General features: G+C 51.5%; 1 protein-coding gene across 1 annotated transcript; it reads right to left on the reverse strand.

The window, feature by feature from the left end:
• Nucleotides 1–3,723: 3,723 nt before the first annotated feature.
• On the reverse strand, nt 3,724–9,355 carry GPR174 (G protein-coupled receptor 174). Its single transcript, XM_042886429.1, has 2 exons — nt 9,310–9,355; nt 3,724–6,351 (listed from the first exon to the last, which is right to left on the reverse strand). The coding sequence occupies exon 2, from the start codon at nt 5,885–5,887 to the stop codon at nt 4,895–4,897; it is 993 nt and encodes a 330-aa protein (XP_042742363.1). The 5' UTR covers nt 5,888–6,351; nt 9,310–9,355; the 3' UTR covers nt 3,724–4,894.
• Between the last annotated feature and the right edge of the window lie 4,334 nt (nt 9,356–13,689).

Genomic DNA, 13,689 nt, shown 5'->3' on the forward strand with positions numbered 1-13,689 from the left:
TGGAGTGTAAATACTTCCTTAGTCACACAGATAGAGCTTGGCCCTGTCCCAGGCCAGTGAGTGATGTAGGAAATCCCACAGAACCAGGGTGCATTGACCGTTTGGTGGGAGAGTCCAGGGATGAGCAAATCTAGAGAGAAAACCTGGGGTGGAGCAGGTGCTGCTGTGGGCTTGTGATGGGTCTGAAGGTCTGCTAACCAACAGGAACAGGCTGGGATGTGAGGCTTTGATGGTTAGTGTTCATTTGCTTAAATAAGAAACCTCTCCTTAAACAAGAAACCTAAAGCCGTGTGATCGTTAGCTTCTGTTTTATGTAGGTCTCCTGGGAACTTTCTCTTCAGCTCACAGACCTCTGTCTGACCACAAGGACTCACCATGTCTTTAAATATTGACTACGTCATGTAATATGGGGTTTGTGTGAGGTAATGGCACTGAATCACAGGGCTGATACATGGGCTGCCAGCAGATTACAGAACCTTGTCAGCAGAGACAGATCTTCAGGAACTTGAGAGTCTGATACAGAGGGTTTTTTGCTAGGACATCTGGAAGGGCAGGCAAGGAGGTGAGGCTGGTCATTGGGTGCTTGCACCAGGCCATGGATGGCTGTATGGTTTGGGTGCTAAAAGCCATGAACTCCAACGAGCTGAGCCCTGACAAGATGTGTCCTTGGATCACGGTTGAGCCCACTGGGAAAGTGAGTGTGCAGAAGAGTGGAGGAGTTTTTAGTTCTCATTGGCAGTCAGTTATGTTTATCACATCCATCCTGAGCTCACTGTTTGATTTGGTCTGGTTTTTAATCTTTTGTTTTGCTGTGGTTTTTGTTTTGTTTTGTCTTGTTTTTTTTTGTCCTGAATTCTGGGCTTAAGGGTAAGGATTGGGACACAGGGGAGAAGGAAACTTCATTAAACTGCATTGAGAATTGTCATCCTGCCAACCACTGCTCAACCAGTGTAGAGGTAGGCAGCCTCCAAGAGGCTTCGTTTTCCCTCTCTTTAGCTTCATGCTGACACCTCTGTGTGTGAACATGAGCTTTGACCCTCCTAAGGATGTTTTCTCTTTTGGGGTTGAGAACTGTTTTGAGGTCCAAATGCACTGCAGCCTGCACAGGCTCTCTTGACATCTGTGCACGGTACCAAACTGGCTTCCCATGGGCAGGATGGAGATCCCTTAGCAGGATGTGCCTCCTGCCACCAAAACCCCCTGTGCCCCTCCCAGCAGCTGGTGATTTTCATGGGTCATAACCAGCATTGGTTTGACGTCAGGTACAGAAATAGAGCTTGCAGCAGGAACAAGTGCTTTCCCCTTTGAGCAGAGGGCACTGACCACTACAAGCTGTGTCTGTGTCTGCTCCCTGGTCACCAGCTACTCAGCTTTTCTTTTTCTCCACCGCTTTGATGGGAGGAGCGGAGTCCTCATATAGAATAGCCAAAGGCATTTTCAGAGCACGAGGAAGCAGAGTTTCAAATCCCCTCTTGGATGAAGGAGTAATCTTAACCATTTCCTGTCTTACGCTTACAGGGAGGAGCAGTGACAACTTGATCCTTTCCCTGTGTTTTAGGACAGCAAGATTCATGCTCTGCTAAAACCCCAGTCCTGCTTTGGATGTAGTCTTTAACAACCAGATGGATACGTTTGGACTGGGCATCTCCTGCTGGCTGAGCACTGGCCTTTGAGAGGGAGGATAACAGCCCTGCTATTGATAACCCAGGTGCATGCTGCCCCATTTCCTGTAGCTTCAGGCCTCGCCATGCATGCCCCGCTGTGCTTCTGCCCTGGTGCCTGACACAGAGGAAGCCGAGCAAGACAGCACTGGTGATGGAACGTCCTGCAGCTGGGGCAGGCAGTGCTGTGTGGCGGTGGGAATGGGACTGTGAGATGACAGCCTTGCTGTGACCCATAGCCCAGCCAAGCTCCCTGTGTCCCAAAGCAGAACACACCTTGGTGCTGCTGCTGAGCAGCTCAGGGTCCCCACATAACCTACTTTTCCTCGGTTCTGTGCTATTGCTACAGATGGGGTCAGGTGGGATGCAGCTGCTGGGAGCAGATGCTGTGCAGCATCAGGGGGAGCACAGGTCTCAGTCTGCAGATGGAGTGTTGGAACGAGGTCAGGGAAAATGCTGGATCTGGACTTTTTTAATTAATGGAAAATTAGCTTTTTGATAAGATCAGAACTTCCCAGGAAACCATCCGCGTTCCTCTGAGGTTTGGAGTGTTTTAGGGTGATGATGAAAGCTGCAAAGTTGAAAATAAACTTTGTGCAACAGTCTGAAAAAATAAAGCGTGGGGAAGCAGAAACAGAGCTGAGCCTGTGGAAGCTTTGGCTCAATTGCAGCTGGAGCTGCATGTCCCTGCAAGGAAAATATCTTCAGTAATCCATGAAGGAGCCTTCCATTGCTCCATGAAGGAGAACTCTCCTGAAATGTGATGCTGCAAATAAGAAGGAGACAGACCTTTCCTTTTGGCATAGCAGCGGTTGACTGAGCTGGGTGTTGTTTCAGGATGGTGTCAGCCCAGCTCTATGGGGACTGCTGGAGAAATGCACCGTGCAGAGGATGCTTGAAGAAACCCAGAGCATCCCTCTGAGCTGGTGCAGAGCCATCCCCTGGGCACAAGCCTCACTGTTTGCCCACGCAAGGCAACATCTCAGTTCTCCGAGTGTCCACAGAGCGTCAGATAAAGGCTGTGAGATGGAGGACGAGAGGCAATGGCGCAGGTTGGACATTAGGAACAACTTACTGTCCAAAAGAGCCGTGATGCACTGGCACGGGCTGCCCACGGGTTCCAGAACCATGGGGATGTGGCTCTGAGGGGCACAGTGGGATGGGGGTGGGAATCTGAGAAGGCTTTTCTGATCCTCATCATTCTGTGATTCCATGACAGAAAGCACTGCTGGGGTCGCAGAGCTTGCAGCACCCTGAACCCAGCTCACGTGAGTGCTGAGGCTGTCGCAGTACTTCCTGTGTGAAGAGACTCTTGGAGCTGATATGAATAACCCGTGTGGCTACTGGCCCACCTACGGTATTTCCTAGGTGGGAAAACCAAAGCACACTGAGTTTTTCTCATCTATTTCTGAACTTTTGACACCCATCGCCTGTCTCCCACACATCCGGAGCTGCTGATGTCAGCCAGTGTGGGTCGGGGGTCTCATCCCTTCCACTAATGGGGGTTTCATTCTCGCCTGAAATGGGACCAGCCCAATCACAGCCCGATGGGCCGAGGGCAAGAGAGCCACGTTTGGGGCTGCTCTGAAACGCATGGGTGTTCGTAAGATGGAGGAAAAGCTTAAAACTGCATTATCTTAGAACGTGGATGCTGCAGTGAAGTGTGTCTGATGTGTCTGGATCCTCTGGGAGATGCTCTGTGTGCCCAGCTGGGTTTCTGCAGGTGCATGTGAGATATCTGTGCTGCAGGTGCTGCCCTGCTGTGGGAGCTGGTGATGTGTGCTGGGCTGAGAGCAGGCCAAGGGCTGTGCTGAAAGCAGGGAAAATGGGAAGTGTTCATTGCTGCAGGGAATGCAGGCAGGTAGTGGAAAAGAAATAGTTGCTTTTGTTGCCACGAGCAAATGGCAGCATGCTGTTGGTCTCTGTGAATTCATGGTGAATGCAAGTACACAGGCTGGTGGAGTTCCCTTTTATTAAATGGAAGGGTTCTAAAACAACAAAGAAATGGGATTCACATCATTTTTCTACGAAATATTTATGTTTTCATAAGTTAAATCTACAAAACAGCGTTAGCATTAAATAAAGTTTTCATATCGTCACAGTATTTTTATGTTTCCAAAACGTAACGTTTCAAATATTCCCGTAACAATTTTACAAGAAGGTGCAAACAGAATGCCAGATGAGCACGAAGCTGCTGTTGCTTGATTTTTTTGGAAGTAATGACCATTAGAAATCCACCCAGCCTTGAATATGTCTTTATAAGTCTCTGTGCCTCTTACGTGGCTTGACAAAGAGTGGATTCCATTGCTTTCAGCTTCAGACAGCTTTGGTTCCTCTGACAGCATCTCAGCCAAGCTGGGGTTAAGGGCCTGAACTTCACGAGTTGGCCTGTGTAAGGTTACAGGAAGTTGCTCAGATATTGCAGTGGTTGGATCCTGGGCTCGGGGTGAGCTCAGTGCTGTGCTGATGGGAGCGCAGTGCTGCAGAGCCACATGTGCCATTCTTGGAGGGAAAAAGGGACCCGGGAGGCTTGCTGGAGCCTGAATGGATACCCTCGAAGCAGGAGTCCATGCTTAAAGCTTGTCACAGGCAACAAAGAGGGCTTTGGGCTTTGCTGGTGGTGTTCTGCTACTTCTTACCCTGATCCAGAAATAAACCGAGGGTAGAAAAATAACTGGTGGTAGAACAAAACGAGGGTAGAAAAATAGTGTGTGGGCACTTGAGTGGCATTGCAATTTGGGGAACTGTCATCTGGTGCACCCCCAGAAAAGATGCCTGAGTAACTGTTGGCACAGCAAGGCTGTTAAGCTCCTGTATGTAGTCAGCATGGAGTGAGGTGGGCTCTGGGCACCGTGTGGAAGTGAGCTGCACTGCTCCATGACCTTTTGCTTCAGGAGAATACGCCTCTAGGCCATATGCTCACTTTTAGGACCAAATTCTGCATAGGGAAACCCCCAAATCTCTGCTGCCCTTTGTGTGGTGCTGGTGTGATCGTGACGTGGCCAGGTGGCATGGCTGTGTCCTGCTCCTGGCTGCCCAGCTCTGGAATGGGGAACCACACGTGGTTATTTATACAGGGCAAATCTTCAACCAAAATATTAAAGCGTGATGGCTTTTTCAAGCTTGGCTTTTTTTCTTAAAGCTCAAATCCTTCCTGAAGTCATTGGTTAAACCCCAAAACCACGGGCGCTGTGCTAGCGATCAGTGGGCTTGTTCTGCAGTGTGCTCTGGGCCTACTGCTGGCTAGGAGCATTCAGAGGGATGCTGTCCTGCAGTGCGTCCTGCGTGTGCTGCTGGCTGTGGCTGTGCAGCGGGGCACCGTCGTGCAGCTCCTGCCGGGACAGCCGCCTGCGGAACTCATCCGTGGTGAAGTAGTAGAGGATTGGGTCCACGCAGGAGTTGAGGCTGGCCAGACACAGGGCAACAGCGTGGAACACTGAGATCACCTTCTGGGTGCAGCAGTTCTTAATCTTTTTGGTTTTGACAAAGAAATCCAGGGGGAAGCTGATGTGGTAAGGCGCGAAGCAGATCAGAAATACGAGAGCGCAGGTGAGAATCATCTTGAGAGCCTTTTTTTTCTCCCCGAGGTCTGGTGAAGCAGAGTTCCTTTCCTTCAGCGATAAGGCCGTCTTCCAGGAGCAGTACAGGATGATCAGCAGGGGCGTCACGAAGCCCACCAGCTCCCCGATGGTCATCATGATGATGGAGGTGGGAAGGTCCACCTCCTGCACGGGCAGGTCCACAAAGCACTCGTTGGTGGTGTTCTGAGTGAGCCTCAGCAAGGGGAAAGGCAGGCAGCCAATGCACACCACCACCCAGCCCACGATGCTGATGTACACATCGCAGACACGCTTGCAGTCCGTGAATCGGAAGGGGTACATCAGGAACAAGAAGCGGCGCACGCTGATGCACACCAGGAAGTAGATGCTGGCGTACATGTTGACGTACTTCAGGTAGAAGCAGAACATGCAGAGGCCTCCTCCAAACTTCCACGTCTTGGTCAAGTAGTAGAAAATCCTCAGGGGTAAGGATAAAACTTGTGATAAGTCGGCGATGGCCAAGTTGATCATAAATATCACGGCCCTTTTCGTCTCTTTCATGTAGCCATAGAAAACCCACAAAGCCAACACGTTTCCTATGAGTCCAGGGATGAGGATGAATGCGTATGTGATGGCGTAGTAGAGCTTCAGGTCAGTGCTGGCGGAGCAGTTGGAGCTGTTCTCCATGGCCCCCGTGCCCCAATCCTAGTGTGTGTCGGGGTCTGCTAGCTCAGTGCTGCCCCTGCCCCAAAACTTTGCCTCCCCTCCTTCCAGGCACCATCTGCCTTTGCTCTTCATGAATTTTGCTGCTGTGGCCGTGTTGGTGTGTGGGGTTGATGCTCCAGTGCGGTGACATCATCCTCACTGTGTTGACCTGAGGCTGAAATCAAAAGGTTTAAGGCCCTCCAGCACCGGTGCTGGTGAGTGAGGCTCAGAGACCCAACTGCCCCATGCCCTTGGCCAGGAGCTTTGTGCATTGGTCCGAGCTGTGCTGCTGTGTTCTCAGAAGCTGCCCGATGTCAGTGCAGCTGCTGGCAGTGCTGGATGAGGTGAAATCCCACGTGGAAACCCATCATCGCCAGCTGAAGCAGTGGGCAGCCCAGTGCCAGTCTGTACCCACACTGGGCACTGCAGACCCTCCTTTGAAGAAGCTGAAAGACAAAGATGTGGTTGGAGCACTGCGTGGATGTGCAGAAACCAGGGAACATCTCTGCCCATAACAAAAACCCAATGGGTGGCATCTGGTGGCAGCTCCTCACCACCCACCCAGCACTGCATGCAACCATGTGCCAAGCACCCAAAGAGTGAGCAGAACATGGGTTCAATCACCATCGCAAACCAGGGCGCGGGCAGCAGCTCCTGGTGCTGCAGGACCGACTGGGGCTGTGAGCTGGTTCTGCAGCCCCAGTGCCTGTCAGCCACTTTCTGCCACCTGAGTGCTCTCAGGGCAGTGAATCTGATTCTCTCCCCGTGGCTTTTTTGAGCTTTTCCTTCAGCCACCTGGTGAGCATCACCACTGGAAATCCCAGGTATCGGTTCCGCATCGAGCAAGTGGGTGGGCTTCATTTAAAACTTGTTTGCATGGTGAGCAGTTGACCTTACCTAAATATATCAAACCAAAAAAAACCCCAACAAGCAGATCTTATAAATACAGAGGGAGTTCAGCCCTCTGACCCACGTTGCTCTGGTTTGGCTTTTGCTTCACTGTGAAGCACTAGAGTGGGAACAGCGTGGGTGCCACGTGGGTGCAGCAGACATGGCTATAGAACTGCATCCTACTGTGCTGTGTGGTGCTTCTTCCTGTGCTGAAATACATGTCTGCCAACAAAGCTGACATCTAGCAAGTATCCATGTGCCTGTACTGTTGCTTTGGGTGATGAAATGAGAAAACCTGCAAAAGGAAACAATTCCAGGGGCAGCTTTCTGTGTCGCTTTTGTTTGTACCACCATGATGAGCCCAATGAGATGGAGATGTTTCTTTTTCCAGGGAGCCATCATCCAGTGTAACCATGGGCAGTAATCACATTAACTCCAGAAGCTACCAGCACTGAGTTGTGGGCTTGCTTTCCAAAGACTTCCCAATACTTTTATTAGCTCTGAAGTTGACCCTTAGCCATGATTAATTCCAGAAGTGTGAGTAATCTGTGAGTTACAGGGGTGTCTCACCATGGGTGGGGAGCTGGGGACTCCCATTGCTGCCTGCTGTAGTGGCACCAGTGGCAGGAGGGTGATGGGATCCAGCAGCACCTCTGGGGTTCAGCATCACGTGGAGGAGGGACAGACGGCCAATGGGACAAACAGCTTCAGGGTCCCTCTGTGGGTGCTCAGGGACTTTCCTGCTGCCCACCCGGGACTGGGGGATGCTCTGCAGCCACAGGACCCTGATGCAGTGAGAAACTGCTCCTTGGAAATCCCGGCAGCCACAGTGCTGAGCACAGTGTTTCAAGCAGAGCGCTGCACACAAAGAGGCCAGAGGCTAAAAAAAACCCAAAGACTGCAGAAAGGGGAAATTTTGGTTCACGGCAGCTCAGACTGTAGTGGGGGTGAGGCATGACTTCCTTCTTCCTCCCCGGCTTCTGCCCCCTCTTCATTTTGCCAGTAGTCCCCACAGTCGGACACTTTAGGATGCTGGATGGAGGCTTCTTGTTGGTACTTAATGAGTAACAAGCAGAAGTTATCAAAATATAATCTCATAATTAAGTACCACTGCTTCTAGGTTTTGAAAAGAAAAAAAAAAGAGTCCTCTCTCTCTGCAGCCAGTTTGCTGGTAGACTTTTTGGGTTTACATCTTCTCCAGAGAGAGGCAGTTCTGCATCTCACTGTTAGCCGGGCAGGTGCATCTCTTTCCTTCTCCCATTTGTAGATGCTACCAAAGAAGCCAATGTATTTTTGCTGGCCATCTTCCTCAGATCGTCATGTGTTTGGCCATCCCAGTGATGTTGATGTGCTCGGAGCCAGGTGAGCCCCCACCCCAGAATTGTACTGGGAGCACAGCTTTGTGCCCTCGCCCAGGTTACCAGCAGCCTCTGGAGCAACCACCCCATGCAGCATCTCTTCTGAGCTGAGCACCCACCCTGCTTTGGGTTGTCATAAAATATTTGCTAACCGCCTGTTTTGCCTGTTTTCAAGGCACATACAGCTGTTCTGTTTGATTCAGTTGCAGAGCACTGGAGCAGCTGCCCATTCATCATCGCCTGTGGTTGCTTGAAACATGAGTCACTCAAGTGCTGAGTGCTCATTACAGAAGAGGAGCAGTGAGAGCCAAGACTGTACAGGTTAGGGCTGGGGGGCATTGGCACAGCTGAATGAGGTTTCCTTCCATTGCTCCTCATTAACCTCTCATTTGCTCGTGCCCCAGGTGTGTGAGTGCTGCCAGCCCCATCCCTGCAGTGCTGGAAATGGTTGGGCTGCCAGGTCAAGCAGTGAGGAGCCCCCATGGCTGACTGTAACCCCATCATCACCCCTGGAACTGCTTCTGGGGAGGATCAGGACACTCCATCCCAGGAGCACTGACTGGGGCTGCCCCAGGAGCAGCAGCTGGGCAGGCAGGGGGATTTCAGCTGGGTAAGTCCCACTGATGTGCACGAAAACGTAAATACCTCAATTCTCAGTGAGATACTCTGCTTTTGTCTCTTAGCCATTTGCCCAAGCTCTTTTCCTCCCTTGTTGATATTTATCCGCATTTGAAGTGGAAAATGCACGCTGAGGGAGTGCTGGGGTTCAGCCTGGGGCCCCTTTCCCTGATGTGCTGCGGTTAGCTGGTCACCAAAGCTGTGAGGTTTCCACCCAAACTGCTGGCACACAGTGTTGGGGCACAGCCGTGTGCCCCCAGCTGAGCAGAGCTGCTGTTCCCACAGTGTGCACTCCAACCCCTCCCCACAGCAGCCCCTTGCTTTTAGTCACTTAACTTTGGAGATTTCTGACAGTGCCCCTCTGCTCATCATCCCCTGTCCTCTCCTACTGCAAGCGGCGCAAAGTCGCCTCGATGAGAGGTTGGAACGAGCTGATCTTTAAGGTCCCTTCCAACCCATTCCATGATCTACCTGGCACTAACAATAAGAAAAGCACAACAGATCTCAGCAATGAGCCTGACCAAAGCGTGCTCCTACCTTGGCAGACCCACGGTGCCCGGCTGCGCTCCCACCGCTCTCGGCTCTCAAAGCAAAAGTGCAATCTCAATGCAGGCGTGCAGGCTGCGCCGGCGCAGGGCCCTCCCCAAAGGGCTCGCCTCACTGCTGCCTGTAGTGTCAGGGCAGAGCCCAGCGTGGTAAGTGGTTGTCTTTTTTTTTGCTTTTTCCTTTTCCCCCCCAGTTATTTATGTATGTGGTCAAGTGCTCTAGCGGAAGCGCTGCTGCTTTTGGTGGGTTTTGGAAGCAGCAAGGGCACGGGGCTAATGGGGCTGAGAGCTGTGTTCTCTCGTCTTTTCATGTTGAATATGAGGAAAAATTTGTTCTTAGAAAGAGCAGTGATACGCAGGCTGCCCAGGGAGCAGTGGGGTCACCATCCCTGAGGTGCCCCAGAGCCATAGGGATGTGGCAATGAAGGACGTGGTGATGGCATGGTGGCGTGTGCTGGAATTGAGTTGGGGATCCTAGTAGTCTTTTCCTGATTCATATGAGATGATTTTGCTCTTTTTTCCTTCTCTACCACAAGAATGTGGGTTGGGGCTGCTCTCCCTGTGCCACCCTGCTCACCACCGCCCAGCACAAACCTGCCCTGTGGGGATGAGTGTTCACACACTTTCATTACAGAATGTAGAAGCATTTGCTCACTTCTGTGTTTCTTTAAGCATTCTTTCCTCCTGTTGAAGGCAAATACAGAAATGGAAGATCTGAGGGGTGATGTGGAAAAATGAACATGTGCATTAATTGACATCTCCTTGGATGTGGATGCACTGGAGTCAATGGGATAGGCTTCACCAGACGAGGGCTTTCCTCTGTAGTGCTTTGTGATGTCATATTAGTGAGCAGTCGTAGCAGTTATCTCTTGGGAAGGCGTGGGTGCCCCATCCCTGAGGTGCCCATAGCCACGGATGGGCCCTGTGCAGCCTGAGCTGGGGGGCACCCAGCTCATAGTGCACAGCTTAGGGCTGGGTGTGTTTGAAGGTCCCTTCCAAGCCAGCCATTCTGTGATTCTATGACCCCAAGAAGGACTGAGGATTGTTGGAGGGTTGAGGACTGATACTTCAGTTCATTTTGGTGGACACAGGGACACACTCTGGTCATTGTGGTGGCACAGCCCCATGCAGGGCTTGCATCTCCCAAAGCACATGGGCACTTGGCTGCTTGAACAGCTATGTCCTAATAAACAGAGCTCACAGGCATTGCTTTTGAAGCCTGATGATTACTTAATGCACAATAATTAATCTTCTGTGGGAGCTGTCAGCACTGTGGTGTGTTCACCGCAGCGCTGTCCCTTGGGCTGAGGGTTGGATCAATCTGCTGCTGCTTTTGGAATCAAAGCATTTGGGGTTGGGTTTTGCTGCTTTTGTGGCCCTGGGGGACCTGGGGAGCTGCTCCTTTGGTCTTGTAGGCCCCACAACGTTTCCATCATTGCTTTTAGCGGTGAGAAACGTCCCTGAGTGCACTGCGCCTCCTGGCAGCTGCCTGTGCTCTCTGCAGGGTGCTTTGAGCCAAGCAATTGCAAGAAAACCCTTTTCTTCCATCCTTCCTAAAACTATGTAAAGTAAGATCTGGCAGTCCCCAGGCTCCTCAGCCCAGGGGCTTGCTGAATGACCCCCCCAAAACTTGCCCCGTTTTGGGCAGCGTGGGAAGCAGCCTGCAACCGTGTTCATGGCTGCCAGTTCTGCTCTGTAGCTCAGGGTTCTCCACTCCCCCATCCTGTGGGTTTTGGCGCTGCTTTCAAGCTCAGCCAAGTGACGGGAATGGGGGCAGCACCAAAAAAACCTCATACCTGAACAGCACCTGGGATCCGAAAATCGTATTTTTGTTTCCTGCTCAGCTGTGCGATGGATGCTTTGCTTTATACTTTCATTTCTGCAGAAGCCAGCTCGTTTATAAGAAGGCATGACCCGAGTTTGGGCAGCACTTACTGTACAGATAAGGTTTTTATTTCAAAGCCACCTTTGGGAGCATAACCATATCCTGTTTTGGCAGTGCCCCACGGCCCTGCAGCAGCCTTCCTCCCCATTTCAGAAGCTGAAAGTAGGGCTTGCAGTTGGGGTGGCTGCACATCTTCCCATTCCGGGCAGGTGCTAATGAGCTGGTTTGCTAATGAGCTGGTTTGCTAATGAGCTGGTTTGCTAATGAGCTGGTTTGCTTGGTGCCAACTTAGCAAGGAGGAGCCCAGGAAGGGCACACAGATGTGTGCAAGAGGAGCTGGAGCTGCTCTCACCATCCCATGGCCAAAAATTCTGCCTGGGGATGAATTTTTTCCCTCTTTGCTTATCTAGGGGAAATATGGTTTAAGAAAAAAAAAAAAAGAAAAGGTAAAAATCCCCTATAGGTTGGCATGGCAGTTACTGCTGGGAAAGTCTCCCTATGTGCAGTGAGACTGGGCTGTGTTGGGTCATGGCAGTGACCCTCATTGTGAGGGGTGTGCCAGCACAATTGTGAGCATCAGTGGAATTTTCTGCAATTTTGCTGTGCTGTGAGCAGGGATCTGTGGCTGCACTGCATTGCTCTGCTCCCTCTGCTGTGTGTGAGGGGCTGATGAACAGCCATGGGTTGCTCAACCGGTGCCACCACGGTACACATCCATGCCCTGGGCTTTGCAGGGTGGTGGCTGTGCCCATGAAGCAAAACTTGGCCATGGATCGGATGGAATCACGCCTGTCTGGAAAACCTCTCCTTGTCTCAGTTTGGTTTAAAGCAACAAAATCTACTGCCTGTACTTCTGGGTCACACCAGCACTCCAGCCCTGCCTGTGTGTTTGTTCCCATGCAGCGCTCCCCAGGCTCGCTCCTGGCTGGAGGGTGCAAGCTCTGCTCCTGCTTAGTGCTTCTGCAGAGGCCAAAAAGCGTTGTGGGGCTGGGCTGGAAGCATGCAGCCATGGAGGCAGGAAAAGGTATTTTTAGCAGACAGAAAAGCAGCCGTTCTTCCCTTCCTGTGGCGCCCTTGGAAGTATTGTGTGCAAGAGGCATCGCCCTGGCAGTCCTTGTTTAAGGGCTGCAGAATGTTGGGTGTATAATTAATGGCACGTGGGTGGAATAACTCATTGTCTCTGGGTAGCACAGCTAATTGCATGTGGGATCTCAGGATGTAGTGCCAAATGCAGGGAGCTCAGTTTTGCTGCTCACCCACGTGGTGCTGTCAGTCTGAGCCCTTACCCCCTGCTCTCCTTTCTTTCCAACCTTCAGCTTTTCCTGTGCTCCTGCAAAGCAAACTGTCAGAGCAGCCACCGTGGGAAGGGAATCTCCTCAGGTTTGGTTAAAACCCAACAAATCCTCTTCTGCCAGAGCAGAACCGGTAGCAGCAACAAGAAAAGCTTTCACTTAGGCTGAATGAAGTACAAGAGCAAAGTCCCCCCTCCCATCATCTCTCTGCTCAGGAAATTATTATAGCTCTTTCTCTAGTACCACCAGCAGCACAATCATTGCTGTCCCATGCACGTAGCCCCCAAAGGGTTTCTTGCTGCTGAATTTCTCTGTGAGCCGCGGTGCAGGCAGGGCTGCCCCCCAGAGCAACTGCTGCTCTCTGCATGTGACAGACTGCTGCCAGTTTTGGTTTTGCTTTCTTTCTCCTGTTTTCTTTGGGAAGGAAGTGGTGAGTTCACAGTAGTGATGGAGCAGCTGTGGCCAGGTTTGCCTTCATCCAGGGCCAAGAGCGCTCACTGGGGTCCACCTGACGGTCCACCCTAACGTGCATGCATCTTCAGCCCTAAAAATCCTTTTTCCCTCTCCGAACAAGCAAGCAGAACCCTTTGTTTTGTTGTTCTTGGGGGTTCTGGTGAGGGATTTGGGGGCAGTGCTCACTGGGGGGCAGTGTGTACGTGCTGCCCGCTCTCGGTGTGCAGTACACAGCAAAGAGTTTCTCCACGTTCTGCCTGTCCCTCTGCTGTGCTCCAGCTACAGAGAAACACCGCCTGCTTATGCTCTGCCAGAAGTGTCGCGCAGGCTGGAAATGTGCATCCAATTATCAATCAGCCTGTTTTTTATCAAAAAAAAAGCCCCAACCCTCTGCCTACATCGACTTAAGTAATTCTCCAAGTGTTTTTGTCACCGCTGTTGCCAGTGCTTTGATCCGAGAGGGCAAAGCTCCAACCCATGCACTGCCCATGGGGCTTTTTGGAGCTTTCAGTAACACAAATGGGCCCAGAAGTGGGATGGGCACCCCTGGAGCTTGTGCTGTGGGAGCAGAGCTGATGTAGGGCTAGCTGCTAAATGGAGTGAATGCAGCTGCCGAGAAGAGCACGGAACGGGAATGCTGCCTGAGCGTGGTGCTTGGGACTCTTTGGAGGAGGCTATCCATCTATGCAACCACAAGATTATTTGCAAGTGGCAGCCTTTAAAATAATACCCACTTGAGAAC

The sequence above is a fragment of the Lagopus leucura genome, unplaced genomic scaffold (assembly GCF_019238085.1).
Source record: "Lagopus leucura isolate 7727_CA_CO unplaced genomic scaffold, USGS_WTPT01 Super-Scaffold_100057, whole genome shotgun sequence".
In the NCBI taxonomy this organism is placed as follows: Eukaryota; Metazoa; Chordata; class Aves; order Galliformes; family Phasianidae; genus Lagopus; species Lagopus leucura.

Bases quoted from the DNA above. Each gene is read 5' to 3' on its own strand.
- GPR174 (XM_042886429.1), bottom strand. From the start codon at position 5,887: ATGGAGAACAGCTCCAACTGCTCCGCCAGCACTGACCTGAAGCTCTAC.